Genomic DNA, 13,052 nt, shown 5'->3' on the forward strand with positions numbered 1-13,052 from the left:
TCAACCTCCTGCTAACTTCTGCTAACTTCCTGTCAACCTCCTGCTAACTTCCTGTGGCATCCACTGACTTCTTGCTAACTTCCTGCTAACTTTGTGAGAACTTCCTTCCTTTGATCCAGCTCTCCACCCACATCTCAGGTGCATTTGATTTAAAGCCTGTCCCTGTACCCGTCTCCTCCCGTCCCCATCCAGCCGCAGGACGGGTACCGCATGGTGCAGCAGTTCCAGTTCCTGGGTTGGCCCATGTACCGGGACACACCCGTCTCCAAGCGCTCTTTCCTGAAGCTCGTCCACCAGGTGGACAAATGGCAGGACGAGTACGACGGCGGTGAGGGACGCACCGTCGTCCACTGCCTGTGAGTCTACACACAGTACTATTCTGTACTCCATGTGGTAACGGCTTTAAGTGGTGAAGCTGCTCTGATATTTCTGATCCACACTCTGACACGACTCGGTTCTGTTGGATGAGTCCTTCTGGAACCACAGCAAGCCCACTGAGGAGGACCGGGCTGGTGGTACCGGTGGTACTGGGCCAGTGGACCTACTGTGGTTCCAGTAGGATTCGTCCAGCAGAACCGTTGCTGGTCTCCTGTGTCTTCAGTGATGTTTTGTCTCCATCTGGTGGTCAAATAGAGGAGGGTGCTGTTTTTCTCTGAGCATGTCCCTTCCCTTCATGTCCCCCCCCAGGAATGGCGGCGGGCGCAGCGGCGTCTTCTGCAGCGTCAGCATCGTGTGTGAGATGCTGAGGCAGCAGCGATGTGTGGACGTCTTCCACGCCGTCAAGACGCTCAGAAACAACAAACCCAACATGGTGGACCTGCTGGTGAGGCTGAGAAACTTTTTATTTATCACCATTATTATCAAAATTATTATTATTAATATTTTTATATCTTATTATTTTATCATTATTATCAAAATTATTAGCATTATTTATTTTTAAAAGGTCATTAATATCGTCGTCTCTTTTTATACATTCTGGACTTTATATTATTAATTATTTTATATGAATTTATTATATTAATTATATATTATGTGTCTCCACAGGAACAATATAAGTTCTGCTATGAAGTGGCTCTGGAGTTCCTGAATTCTGCTTAGCTGGGATCACCACACCCTTCATCACCTCCTTCTCCTCCTCCTCCTCCTCCTCCTCGTTGTGCTGCAGGAGGAAGAGGAGGAGGAAGGTGTCTCCTGCCCTGTTGGACAGACAGTAAGCATGGACACCCTGACTGTCCTCTTTGTCGTCTTGTTGGTTTTTCTTGTGTTGTAAACCTGGCAGTGACTTGGACTGAAGCTCCGCCCACCTGCGATGACCTCATCCTGTCCAGGTCCGGGTCTTCCTGGATGGCAACAGGACAACGTCCCACTACTTGGACACCTTGACTCAGCAGAACCAGTCCTGCCTTCAGGAAGTCTAGTCATCAGTTCTGCTGCCATCTTGTGATTAGCAGCAGAACTGCACCAGCGCCGACCCAAAGACTGGACATGAGGTTCTGTCTGTTCCTTTTATCTGCTTCTGTTTTTATTTGTGGAAGTCCAAAGAGACATGCATGTTGTAAATGGTTCCTCCAGAACTCCAGCCGTCCTCACAGATTCAAAGACCTTCTTCTGGTTCTGGACAGTCTTCCTGCAGACCGCCAGACCGGTCCTCTGCTGGGGGCCCAGCTATGAGCCATGTGGGACACCGTCCATTCAGTCAGAGACGGACAGTCTGAAGAGGCTCTGTGATCAGACCGGATCACAGGAACTCGGGTTCTCCTGGTTTTGGTTCTGTTCATGTGCTGGACCTCAGATTGATGGACACAACCTCTGGTTGCCATGGAAACCATTAAAAGATTGTGATGTGGTCAAACAATGTTTGCACTGTTTAACCTGGATCACATCAGGCATTAAACCGGTTTAATCCTGATCACACCAGTTCTAAACCGGTCCAGTATTGGATCAGTTACTGATGTAGTCTGGTCAGGAGCTCGGCATCATGGGACATTTCATCTCCCAGGTTTCCATGGAAATGGCCTGTTGCAGTAGCGTAGTTCACCTTGGAGAACACCAGGGGTCAGTGTTCATCTTCTGTCTTCTTCCTTGGTGTTTTGTATTGCTGAAACTAACTGGACCGGACGGGGCCTCACTTTGGACCTTGGTTCTGGTCCCCTTCTGGCAGCCTGGTTCTGGTGGGTCCGGTCCGTTTGGGCCCGGTCTGTGTGAATAGTGTACATAGGGAGTATTTATTCCTTTGCTGTCGTCGTTCTTGTGAAGCACAGAGGCTGACAATCATGGCAGAAGATCTTCCTGTTCCACCATCAGAACCACAGCAGCACCGGCGGTCCAGTCGGATGGTTCTGACTCTGTCCCGGTTGTGACTGGACCCAGTTAAGGCTCGGTTCTGATGCTGAGAAGAACATCACTGTAATGAAAGCTTTTATTTATGTTGTATCATTCCAATAAAACTGAACACACCGCCTGAAGTCTCTGAATGTACACACCACACATGCTGGACCGGACTGGGTTCTGGTTCTGCAGAAAGTTCATGTCATTTCCACATCAGTTCACCGGTCCGGTCCGGTCCAGGTGGGCTGCCACCTGAAGAGCTGGCATTACCATAGTAACCACCCCTAGCCTTCAGCTGCACAGTTTTTCCATCACTTTTATAAAACTAACCTTGCCCTGTATACACAGAAACTACCAGTTTTCCTTTGACTAGGCCACTAAGCAGCCTTATTATTCTTCATCAGGTACCATCTCTGGTACGGGTTCTGGTACCAGTTGCAGGCACAACTTTTCATTCTCTTTCTGGATTCGTTCGGGACCTATGAACTTTGGTTTCTACCTGATGCTTTCCAGGTCGTCACCATGGTTACGCTGACTAAATGCTTTAAAAATGGTTATTGGAGAGCAGCCAGGCAGATTATTCATGTTAACACTGAATAAGGTGCGTACATTTCTCGGAGATGTTTTTGCTATAATCTGTTCACTGCAGAACAGAGAGCAGCGTGAACAACTACAGATTTGATTCATGATGCCAACCAATCTTCCCTTGGACATATTACTCCCTCCCAGAAGATGGCAGTATTGTGCCAGAGTAGGTGGGTCACCGCTTCTACAACCAAAGGAGAAGTTTCTCTGTTTAATAATCACAATAATAATAAATAACAGTAAATTTTCCAGTGTGGAACCCAGCGACCCTGCAGATATAAGCGTGTTGGACAATGGTGGGAGAGGAAGAGTTTTTATTTTTTATTTTTTTACATTTAAATAGATTTTTTTTATTATTTAATAAAATAAAACTTTCTAATTTCCTCCTGACTACCAGTAGCTCAAATTTGTCCTCTGTAGAGGACATTTCTAAACTTGAATGTCTCCCACCCCCTGCAATCTACTGAATTAATTCCTTTTGGTATCTGGAGGGACATTTAGGGCTTTTCAATGATACCACATGTGAAGGGGTGGGACTTTTCTACCTTCCTTTTTCTCATTCATAAAAATGCTGTTCATCAGTACAAGCACATTTTATGGGAAGAGACACAGTAAGTGCATAAAACTTTTTATTGTGCAAATTTTGGTTTAAAATTTTAAATTATAAATTAGTCTCTTAGCAGCATATTAAAACATTCTATGAATTATTTTGACTGTATTTTGTTGTAGTATTTGAAAGTTGAAAAATTGTCCTCTGTAGTGGACATTTGTAATTATTTTCTGTTTTTTCTGTATCCATCCATTTTCTAACACCTTTGTCCCTTAGTGGGTCGGGAGGTGCTGGCGCCTCTCCACCTATTGTTCCGGGCGAGAGGCAGGATTCACCTTGGACAGTCTGTCGCAGGGCAACACAGAGACAGACAAACAACCATGCAGACACACTCACACCTAGGGAGAAATTAGAGAAACCAATTAATCTGACAGTCATGTTTTTGGACTGTGGGAGGAAGCCGGAGAACCCAGAGAGAACCCACCATGCACAGGGAGAACATGCAAACTCTATGCAGGAAGACCCTGGGCCAGGAATCGAACCCAGAACTTTCTTTCTAGGCAACAGTGCTCAGTTTTGTCAATGTGAAATTCATTCTTATGTTGATGTTTGGATATTTTCTTTGGGACAAACTGGTGGCCATCAAGGTTCAATTTCAAATGTAAGGGTTCCGATGTCCACTGTAGTGGACACATGATATTTCAAAAATAAAAACTTTAAAAAAAAAGTTTTCAGTATTCTAACTACCTTACAAAGATTGTGGGATTTTAAAAAAATGATGATTGGACAATATTCTTTTTCCTGGTAGTCGGGAGAATAAAATAAGCCTGTAGTTCCCGTAGCGGCCGCTGGGAGCAGCAGCGAGCAGAAAGCGCTCAGCAGAAGAAGAGCAGGAGAAGTAGGGATCCCGGCGCGGCCTGTTGTGGTTCTGTTTCGGTTGGGTTCGTAAGGTCCGGTGTTGAACAGAGTATGGAGTTCGGACTTTAATCTTTATATTCCGGGTGTGACGTCACAGTGGACCCTGCGGAGGTGGCCTCGCGACCGTCAGGTGAGCTTACATGGTGAGTTAGCATCGAGCTAACCGGCCCATCTTGCGCGGGTTCGGTTAAACTAGAGGTTCCCTGAGAAGAACCGGAACCGAACCTGAGCCTTCAGGTTGTGGTTCAGAGGAAACTGAACCGCTGTGGCTGTCCTCCCGGAAGGTTCTGTAGAACCCTGTGATTAATCCAGACCTCGACTGAGTCTGCGATAGAACCAGGAAAGGGTCAGGTTCGGACATGATGGAGGCCCAGCTGGTTCCGGTCCAGCTCTGTCTGTGGAGCGGACAGAGCTGTCGCCATGGTTACAGGAAGTTCCGGTGATTCCCAGAACGTCCTGGGGTCCTGCTGATTCTACTGTCGGGTCCAGATGGAAACCCTCAGACCAGTCTGGGTTGGTTCTGGCTTCAGCCTGGTTCTGGACGGGTCAGCCTAGAGTCGTGATATCTGGATAAGGCTGTGTGTTCTAGGCGTTGTAGATCTATGAGATCTCCTGGTGGTTCCTGCTCTGTCCAGTCGTTCTGGTTCTACTGTATGTTCCTGCAGAAGCAGCAGCCATGGAGCCCCCTGGTGGAGGAGAGGAGCTGTGCATCCTGCTGCTGAGGCAGGGCGGCAGCCGGGAGGTGGGCTGCCAGTGGGAGAGTCCTGAGGAAGAGGAGGAGACGAGGAAGGAGGTGGGCTGCCAGAGCTGCAGAGCCGAGACCAGGGAGGCGGCCGTCCAGGTGGACCTGCTGGGTCAGAACCAGGACCTGCTGGGTCAGAACCTCAGCTGGAGACACTCAGGTGAGCCAAATCCTCTCTCTCCTTCCTGCTGATCTCTTGCCTCAACTGCACAGTTAGACGCTCTGCCTCTGCACTACTGCAGCCAGAGGACCTGATCCAGCTGTGGTCCAGCTGGGTGTGTTAGATTCATTCATCTCAAGGTTGGTAGGAACATCATGAGTCTTACCGGAGAACATGAAGCTCTGCTGTTCCCCAAACAGCAAAACAGGCTGAACTGAGCTTTAACATCGTCACTTGGGTTTAACTGGCGCATAGGGTTAGGGTAACCCTAAATTAAACTACCGACTTAAACTACTGAACTGAACATGAACTGGTTCTCTAAAAGAACTGGTTCCCAATTCCCATTCCCAGATGTAGTGATGTGTTTCTCACACAAGGAGGCAGCATAGAGGTTTGTTTCTGAATTATTCCCTGGAGTCTTGACTGCAGCCTGTCAGTCAGAACCCGGGGCCCAGTTTAACCCAGTTTGTCCCTGCAGGTTCATCTGCTGACCTACTGCAGTGTCTGACAGTCCGACCCGATGGGTCAGACGGCGGCGCCCTGCTGCAGCACTGCGTCCCGAATCGGACCAGAACCAGGATCATCAGACCTGCAGCCAAACTCTCTGATGAGCCCACTGACACCAGAACCAGAACCAGGAAGAGACCGGCTCTGCAGAGCGCCAGACGCAATGGGAGGCCGGGCCGGCCGCGCCGCCAGTCACCCGACCCTCAGGAGGACGAGCAGGAGGAGGGGGGGGGGACGGAGGACGAAGACACCGGTGACCCCACCTGGACCCCCAGGGGAGGTGAGATCAGAACCAGAACCTGCTGGGTGAAGGTCTATCTCAGATCTGACTCATCCCCTCCTCTGTGTCCCCTCAGACCGGCCTCTGGCTCCGTCAGAGCCGGGACCAGACTCTGGACCCGGACCGGACTCTGGACCCAGACCGGACTCTACACCGGGCCTGCAGCAGGTGAAGCTGGAGCTGGACAGCACGGTGTGCGACGTGTGTGGGAAGGTGATGAAGAACAAGTCGAGCCTGGCACGCCACTCCTTCATCCACACGGGGAAGAAGCCGTTTGCCTGCCACCTCTGCCCGCTGCGCTTCAACCGCCGCGACAACCTGCGCCACCACCTGAGCCGGCTGCACCCGGACGGCGCGCTGCACCGCCAGCGCCGATCGATGGCGCCAGCCTGGCTGTGCGCCGTCTGCGGGAAGACGTTTGTCTGCCGGTCGCGGCTGAAGACTCACGAAGCGATCCACTCTGGTGTCAAGCCGTTCCGCTGCGACCTCTGCCCCAAGGCCTACATGCGCACCAACGACCTGCAGCACCACAGGAGCGTGGCGCACAGCTCCGGCGCCGGCCCAGCGCTCCGCCCCGCCTCGCTGCTCTGCCATCTCTGTGGTAAAGAGTTCAAGTGCCGCTCGCAGCTCGCTATCCACTTCCAGACTCACACCGGCGAGCGCCCGCACCTCTGCGACATCTGCGGTCGCAAGTTCGCCCGTCAGTACCAGCTAAAGCGCCACAAGGCGCTGCTGCACCCAAGCCGCCCCACTGTGGAGCCCAGCTCGCCGCCGGACGCGGCGTTCACCTGCGGCGTCTGTGGCAGGCGGCTGAAGTCTGAGACGCAGCTGACCGAACACGCTCGCATTCATGTGGGCGACAACCTGCACCACTGCAGCGTCTGCCTGCGTGGCTTCCAGCGCGCCGGCTACCTGCGGCAGCACCACCTGCGAGTGCACCTGAGGGCAGCAGCGGGCGAGGCGCCATGTGGCTCCAGGCAGCGCGGTGCCTCGCCCAGCTCCTTCCCCTGCACCGTCTGTGGGAAGGCGTTCCGGTTCCGCTCGCTGCTGGCCAGCCACGCCCTGGTCCACAGTGACGTGCGGCCGTTCGCCTGCGACTTCTGCAGCCGCAGCTTCCGCCGCCTCAGCCACCTGAAGAGGCACCGGCAAGCGGTGCATGCCGACGGGGCGCGCCCGCCCCAGAGCTTCGTCTGCCACATCTGCGGCAAAGACAAGAAGTGTCGCTCGCAGCTCGCCAGGCACGTTATCATCCACACCGGGGAGCGGCCATTTGCCTGCGACCTCTGCCCCGCCCGCTTCAATCGCCGCGGCAACCTGCAGCAGCACCAGAGGCGCATGCACGGCATGGGCAAGGCTGGCGAGGCTCCGCCCATCCTGTTCCAAGACGAGGACGATGCATTGAGCTACAAGCAGGAGGAGCTTCTGGACCATGTGGGCGGGGCTTGTGATGATGACGAACAGCTGGACGCCACCTGACCAGACGGAGCTCTGAGCACGCTCACTGCCCAACCTGCTGTCCTTTATACACTGTAACAACCATGACAACCATGTGGTTGTCACGGTAACGGGCAACCACATGGTTAACCTGACAACAGACAAGCTCCAGCCACTCATGTGACATTACGCTGACTCTGCCCCCTTCATTAGCTCAGGCTGAGGGGGCGGAGTCACAGGAGGAGGCCGGAGCCAAACAGGAAACGGTTTCAGCCAAAGTAACAAACTAAAAGTGTCTCAAGCCCCAAAGAGCTTGAGTGTCTCCATGGTAACTGGGACCGATTAACCACAGATTAAAACGTCACTGCTCAGGTCAACCAATCAGGAAGCAGCAGCTGCTTCTTCATGCTGAGGTACTGACGGTTCTGGTTCTGGTCGGGTTCTGCATCAGTGATTATTTCTGTTTTCTTTCTGTTGTTTTGTTGGATTTCTGTTCGGACCTCTGTGGTTCTGCTGGCTCTCGGCTTGTTTAAATAAAAACCTTCTTCTGATGTTGAGTGGTTTTAGTTTTTAAAGGAGGCCTTTATTTTGACAGTCTTCACAGAGGAAGTGGCCTGTGAGAGGAAGTCATAGGGCAAAGGTCGGCACTGAGGCATCCAATGGTTTGACTTCTGATCAGATCCGGACCGTTCACCTTTGACCTTTGCTAGACAGAACTGCTCTGGCGATGTTTCGCAGCCTGCTGCAGATTCTCTGCTGCAGTCGGGTCGGGAGTTTGACTAGGCCGACTCGGAGAGACCAAGCAGCAGCTGAGGGAACATTTTTTTTATTAAACATCAAACTTCATGCATCAGAACCACAGAAACGCAACAGCAGCTCCCTGCTGTCCAAATGTCGGACTCCCCTCGCATCAGCAACCAGCGGCCCAAACTGATGTCTGACCCTCTGCTTGCTCCGTACTTCATCTCCTCGTCGGTTCAGCAGGGGGCGCCAGAGGTTCTCACAACAGAACAAGTTACAACAGACAAGCTCCAGCCACTCACTGTGACATCACTCTGACTCCGCCTCCTTCATTAGCTCAAGCTGGGGGGGGCGGAGTCACAGGAGGAGGGAGGAGCCAAACAGGAAACTGTTTCAGCCAAAGTAACAAACTAAAAGTTTGATGAGATCACTGATCTGCTGCTGACATCACAGTGATGTCACACTTCCATGCCGTTGGGTTTGGGCGTCGTGGCGATCCAGAGGTTTGATTGGTCGCTGGGGGCCTTGGTCCGAGGACGACTGGAGACACAGGATGACATCATCAGTGCTCAGTGACCAATCGCGGAGGTTACAGCAAAATTTTCAAAATAAAACAGGGAGGAGTCAGAGCGCAGCACCAAATCTATTTTATTCATTTGATCACTGATCAGTGACTGATAAATGTTCCTCACAGATCCATGATGCTAAGTACGGCATCCCCCAAGGCTCTGTTTTAGGCCCCCTACTTTTTAATTTGCACGTTGCACCATGGTGGAGTCATCAGGATCAGCTTCCTGTGACGATGACGACACAGCTGTACATCGTCATGACGACCCTCGGCCAATCGCTGCTGTCTCCAGCTCAACCAGGACAAAACGAGTTTTAATCACTGAAATAATTCACAAATTATTAACTATGGCTTTAAAACCTTCCAAACCAGTCGGAGGCCTGCAGGTTTGTTTGACTCTGACACACATTAAACAAAGAAAACTGGATTTTACTGTTTAACCCAGGGCTGGTCAGTCCTGGTCCTGGAGGTCCGGTATCCTGCAGCTCTTAATGTCTCCCTGGTCCAACACACCTGGATCCAACAGCTGAATCTCCTCCTCAGAGCAGTCAGGTTCTCCAGTCCTGCTAAGGACCTCATTATTTTACTCAGGTGTGTTGAAGTAGAGACGCATCTAAAAGTTGCTGGAGGCCCTCCAGGCCTGGAGTTGCCCACCCCTGGTGTAACCAGTTTACCTAGAGTTCACCACCTTCTCTGTCACCAACTCTATGACGCTGATGCTTTTGTTTCCAGATGGTCAGACTATTGCAACACTCTGCTGCTCTGCTAACCCGGACCACTCTAACCTGGACCACTCTAACCTGGACCACTCTAACCTGGACCAGGCTAACCCGGACCAGGCTAACCCGTTTGGCTCCCAACATATTTCAGATTCTTTTACTGGTTTTTCTCAGTGGTCTGGTACCATCTTATCTTGCAGATTTGCTAATAGCTGACGATCCCCTGAGGTCCTTTGTCACCGGATCGTTCCCAGAGTCAGATTGATTGATCAGAATGATCAGTGATTGGTTGGGTCTAAACTCCAGCTGTCCTCCATCTCCAGCAGCAACTCGCCCTGCAGAGGCATTCAGTGGTCCAGGTGTGTTGGAACAGGAACGCTTCTAAAGGTGGCTCCCTTGGACTTGAGTGGTTCTGGAGGAATTCTGTCTAACAGCCAGAGGCATGCTGGGAGATGTAGTACTACCTCCTGCTGAGCGTCTGGAAGCAGCAGGTCCCTGAAGCCACCAGGATGAGCAGCAGCAGCGGGATGGTGGGGATCACCACGTACAGCAGCAGCATTCCTGAAACGCATCATGATGTCATTGTGATGTCACTGTGACGTCACAGCAGTGCAGAGGCCACAAGTGATCGCACCTGAAGATCCTGCTACAGCCACCTGAGGGGGAAAGCTGCCACCGCCGTCCGCCTGGGTCACCACGCCTCCACCTGCAGTCACAGCTGAGGGCAAAGAGATGCCCAGGTTAGACAGCTGAAGGTAGCCCCGCCCTCTCACCTGGCCGGTCTCACCTGGTTGATACTTGCAGATGAAGTTGTGCTTCATGTTGCAGCGGTCGTCGTTCCATTGGTGGAGATAAGCCCCGCCCAGACCTGCGGGCGCGCTGGGCTGGTGGTACATGACGACACAGGCCTCGCCGCCGCACGACGGCTCGTCCAGGTACCAGTTCCTGGAATGTGGTCACCATGGTTACTGGCTGACATGGAAACCACCCAGGTAGGAGTCAAAGGTCTCACCTGAAGGTGGCCACGCTGCCATCGGTCCACTGGTACAGTTCAGGGCACGGGGTCAGGGTGTGGTTGGCTCCGCCCCCCCGAGTCAGGCCGATCCAGAAATCCCCATCAGAAATCCCGCCTCCACCTTTGGCTCCGCCCACTGCTCCTGAACGCAGAGCCTGGAGGAGGAACCGATCAATCGATTTTATTTACAAAGTGCCTTCACACTGAGAGCAGCTCACAGCTGCAGGCGTGAGGGTCTCACCTGCAGCAGGTGCTCCATGTCGCTCTGCTCTGATTGGCTCTCCACGCTCAGCAGCGCCCCCCCGTCCATGAGGCAGGCCTGCTTCGCCTCGCTGAACGCCACGCGGCTCGACACATCGTGGAAATACGCCATCTTGTAGCAGGGACGCTCGGCTCCGCCCACACACACCGTCTGACCTGCAGACACAAGCCCCGCCCACAAAGCTGCCAATCAGAGCCGCAGGTGGACAGCCGGCGAGTGTGCCAGTGTGTGTCAGTGTGTGTTTGCTTATTTAGCTGATCGTAGGGCCATTTGTGGCAAATTTACTAACTGATGGGCCTTATGAGGCCCAAAGCTCGTCCTAATATGACGGATACCCATGTATAGGGTCAGGGGTCACTTTCTCAATTCTGATCCCTGACTGCTCAGTGAACTCTGAGGACCAGAGCCGAGAAACACGGAGCCAGAAACTGAGTTGAAAACAGAATAGTAATGCAGAGTCCTCATAAGGGCAGAAAAACAAGCTGTATGTGTATAAGTGTGTGTATGGGTGTGTGTGTCAGTGTGTGTATCAGTATGTGCGAGTCAGTGTGTATATCAGTGTGTGTGTATCAGTGTGTTTATTAGTGTGTGTATCAATGTGTGTGTGTGTCAGTGTGTGTGTCAGTGTGTGTGTCAGTGTGTATGTGTGTCAGTGTGTGTGTCAGTGTGTGTATCAGTGTGTGTATCAGTGTGTGTATGTGTGTCAGTGTGTGTGTCAGTGTGTGTATCAGTGTGTCTTCCTCTCTCACTGATTACCTCCAGCTGCCTCATCATCACTTTCTCTTCAGCAGCTCTGGGTTTCAGAACCGGTTCTCCCTCTGACGGAGCCGGGCCAGAGCCGGAACCAGAACCATGCTGGGACCTGCTGAGTCTGCGGATCGTCCTGCGGCTCTGATTCTCGTCCAGAACCGGTTCTGCTCTCTGATTGGACTGAACCAGCTGGCCACTGAGGTTCTGTCAGAACCGGCAGAGCAGCTCGGTTCTGGAGCAGCTGGACTCAGAATGATCCCTGCTGATGAAGCAGAACGTGGAGGGTTCGCCTCCACTGAGCGGTTCTGGCCTGCAGGGGGCAGCAGCGCTGCACCTTTACCTGAGCAGCAGCCAGGTGTTTGATGAAGATGATGGAGGTGATGAAGGCCGGTAAGTAACTCACCGCTCACCACTCGCGCCGCGCTGACCCCTGACCCTGCCGTTGCCATGACGACGCCCAGAAGCAGCAGCATGTTTTCCTCAGCTGCTCGAAGCTTGTTTTTCAGAATAAAAGCCCGCGGCTCGGCGTCCTGCTCCGCGCGGCTCCTCTCCGCTCTGAGCCGAGCTGAGGAAGAGGAGGAAGAGGAGCTGAGGCTCTGCGGTGTCTCCTCCTCCCGCATCGATCTGAGCCTCAGCTGGCCGTGCCCCCCCGCTCCCCCTCCACCCGCTGTTTGCTGATTGGCTGCTGCAGCTGATCGATGTCGGAGCGGCTCCTCTGATGTCTGCAGCAACACTTCCTGAGCAGCGATCGATCCGCCGCGCACGCGCACGCTTAAACTAATTAAAAGAAACCTGAGAGGAAGAGGAGGAGGATGAAGGTCCAGGCTGCAGAATCACAGACCCATCCGGAACCATCAGGTCCAGTCGGGTTATGGGTAACTCTGAAACTTCTCTGGTTCTGATGAGCCGGTGCAGACCGGCTCCCAGCTCTCTGATTGGTCCAGGGGCGGAGGAGTAAAAGAGAAGGGCGGGGCCAGTATTGGGGCGGGGCGGATGAACACATGAAGCCACTCCTCTCAGCTGATGTTTGACCCTCGGGGTGTTCACTTTATTTTCAGTTGAGACGAAAATAAAGATTAAAAAACTTTAATTTGCACAAAATTGAAAAGAGAAATTCATGAGAACAGAAGCTGAAAAGTGAATAACATTTGTTTTCAAAATCTGAAGAGTAAAATAAAAGAGTAAAGACCAGAGAGGCTCTGAATGTGGACGTTTGCTCTGCAGACAAGAATCAGCAGCAGAAGCTGCATTCACAGAGTAGAGATGCTTTCTGTCCAAAAGGCGCTTTCACAAAGCGGGCGGCTCCACTGGAGGACGGCTGCAGCTGGACCGGTACCGCTCTAAGTTCTGCTCAGAGCTCCAGGATGAATCTAAACGCTGATCGACCATCAGATGGATCTGATCTGTGATCAATCCTCCTCTGAATCCCTCAGATGTTCTCCATCAGAGCCAAAGCTCCTCAGGCAGCGGCTCACCTGGATCAGCTGCTGATG

At 52.4% G+C, this 13,052-nt stretch overlaps 3 protein-coding genes across 8 annotated transcripts in view; 2 read left to right on the forward strand and 1 right to left on the reverse strand.

Moving 5' to 3' along the window:
• Nucleotides 1-2,461, forward strand: part of LOC103132086 (receptor-type tyrosine-protein phosphatase mu-like) — a 52,416-nt gene extending 49,955 nt beyond the window's left edge. Inside the window, exons 25-27 of the mRNA XM_016667137.1 lie at nucleotides 193-356; nucleotides 688-823; nucleotides 1,045-2,461. Coding sequence (XP_016522623.1) covers nucleotides 193-356; nucleotides 688-823; nucleotides 1,045-1,098 — 354 coding nt within the window. The 3' untranslated portion in view covers nucleotides 1,099-2,461. The remainder of the gene's footprint in view (nucleotides 1-192; nucleotides 357-687; nucleotides 824-1,044) is intronic.
• A 1,480-nt stretch (nucleotides 2,462-3,941) lies between these two features.
• On the forward strand, nucleotides 3,942-7,567 carry LOC103132084 (zinc finger protein 436-like). 4 transcript variants are annotated; one of them, XM_007543835.2, is made up of 4 exons: nucleotides 3,942-4,524; nucleotides 5,047-5,283; nucleotides 5,762-6,070; nucleotides 6,147-7,567. In XM_007543835.2, exons 2-4 carry the CDS (start codon nucleotides 5,058-5,060, stop codon nucleotides 7,544-7,546), a joined length of 1,935 nt encoding a protein of 644 aa, XP_007543897.1. In that variant the 5' UTR covers nucleotides 3,942-4,524; nucleotides 5,047-5,057; the 3' UTR covers nucleotides 7,547-7,567. The 4 variants fall into 4 exon arrangements, with proteins under 4 accessions (XP_007543897.1, XP_007543896.1, XP_016522630.1 ...); XM_007543834.2 differs by having other exon boundaries at nucleotides 3,942-4,511; XM_016667144.1 differs by having other exon boundaries at nucleotides 3,943-4,524; nucleotides 5,053-5,283.
• A 142-nt stretch (nucleotides 7,568-7,709) lies between these two features.
• chodl (chondrolectin) lies at nucleotides 7,710-12,187 on the reverse strand. 3 transcript variants are annotated; one of them, XM_016667145.1, is made up of 8 exons: nucleotides 11,963-12,187; nucleotides 10,789-10,964; nucleotides 10,545-10,702; nucleotides 10,320-10,477; nucleotides 10,167-10,250; nucleotides 9,997-10,093; nucleotides 8,684-8,785; nucleotides 7,710-7,798 (listed from the first exon to the last, which is right to left on the reverse strand). In XM_016667145.1, exons 1-7 carry the CDS (start codon nucleotides 12,177-12,179, stop codon nucleotides 8,704-8,706), a joined length of 972 nt encoding a protein of 323 aa, XP_016522631.1. In that variant the 5' UTR covers nucleotides 12,180-12,187; the 3' UTR covers nucleotides 7,710-7,798; nucleotides 8,684-8,703. The 3 variants fall into 3 exon arrangements, 2 of the variants coding, with proteins under 2 accessions (XP_016522631.1, XP_007543898.2); XR_001660839.1 differs by lacking the exon at nucleotides 7,710-7,798 and adding an exon at nucleotides 8,316-8,384 and having other exon boundaries at nucleotides 8,447-8,785; XM_007543836.2 differs by lacking the exon at nucleotides 7,710-7,798 and having other exon boundaries at nucleotides 8,315-8,785.
• Between the last annotated feature and the right edge of the window lie 865 nt (nucleotides 12,188-13,052).

The sequence above is a fragment of the Poecilia formosa genome, unplaced genomic scaffold (genome assembly GCF_000485575.1).
Source record: "Poecilia formosa unplaced genomic scaffold, Poecilia_formosa-5.1.2 Scaffold918, whole genome shotgun sequence".
Classification (NCBI taxonomy): Eukaryota; Metazoa; Chordata; class Actinopteri; order Cyprinodontiformes; family Poeciliidae; genus Poecilia; species Poecilia formosa.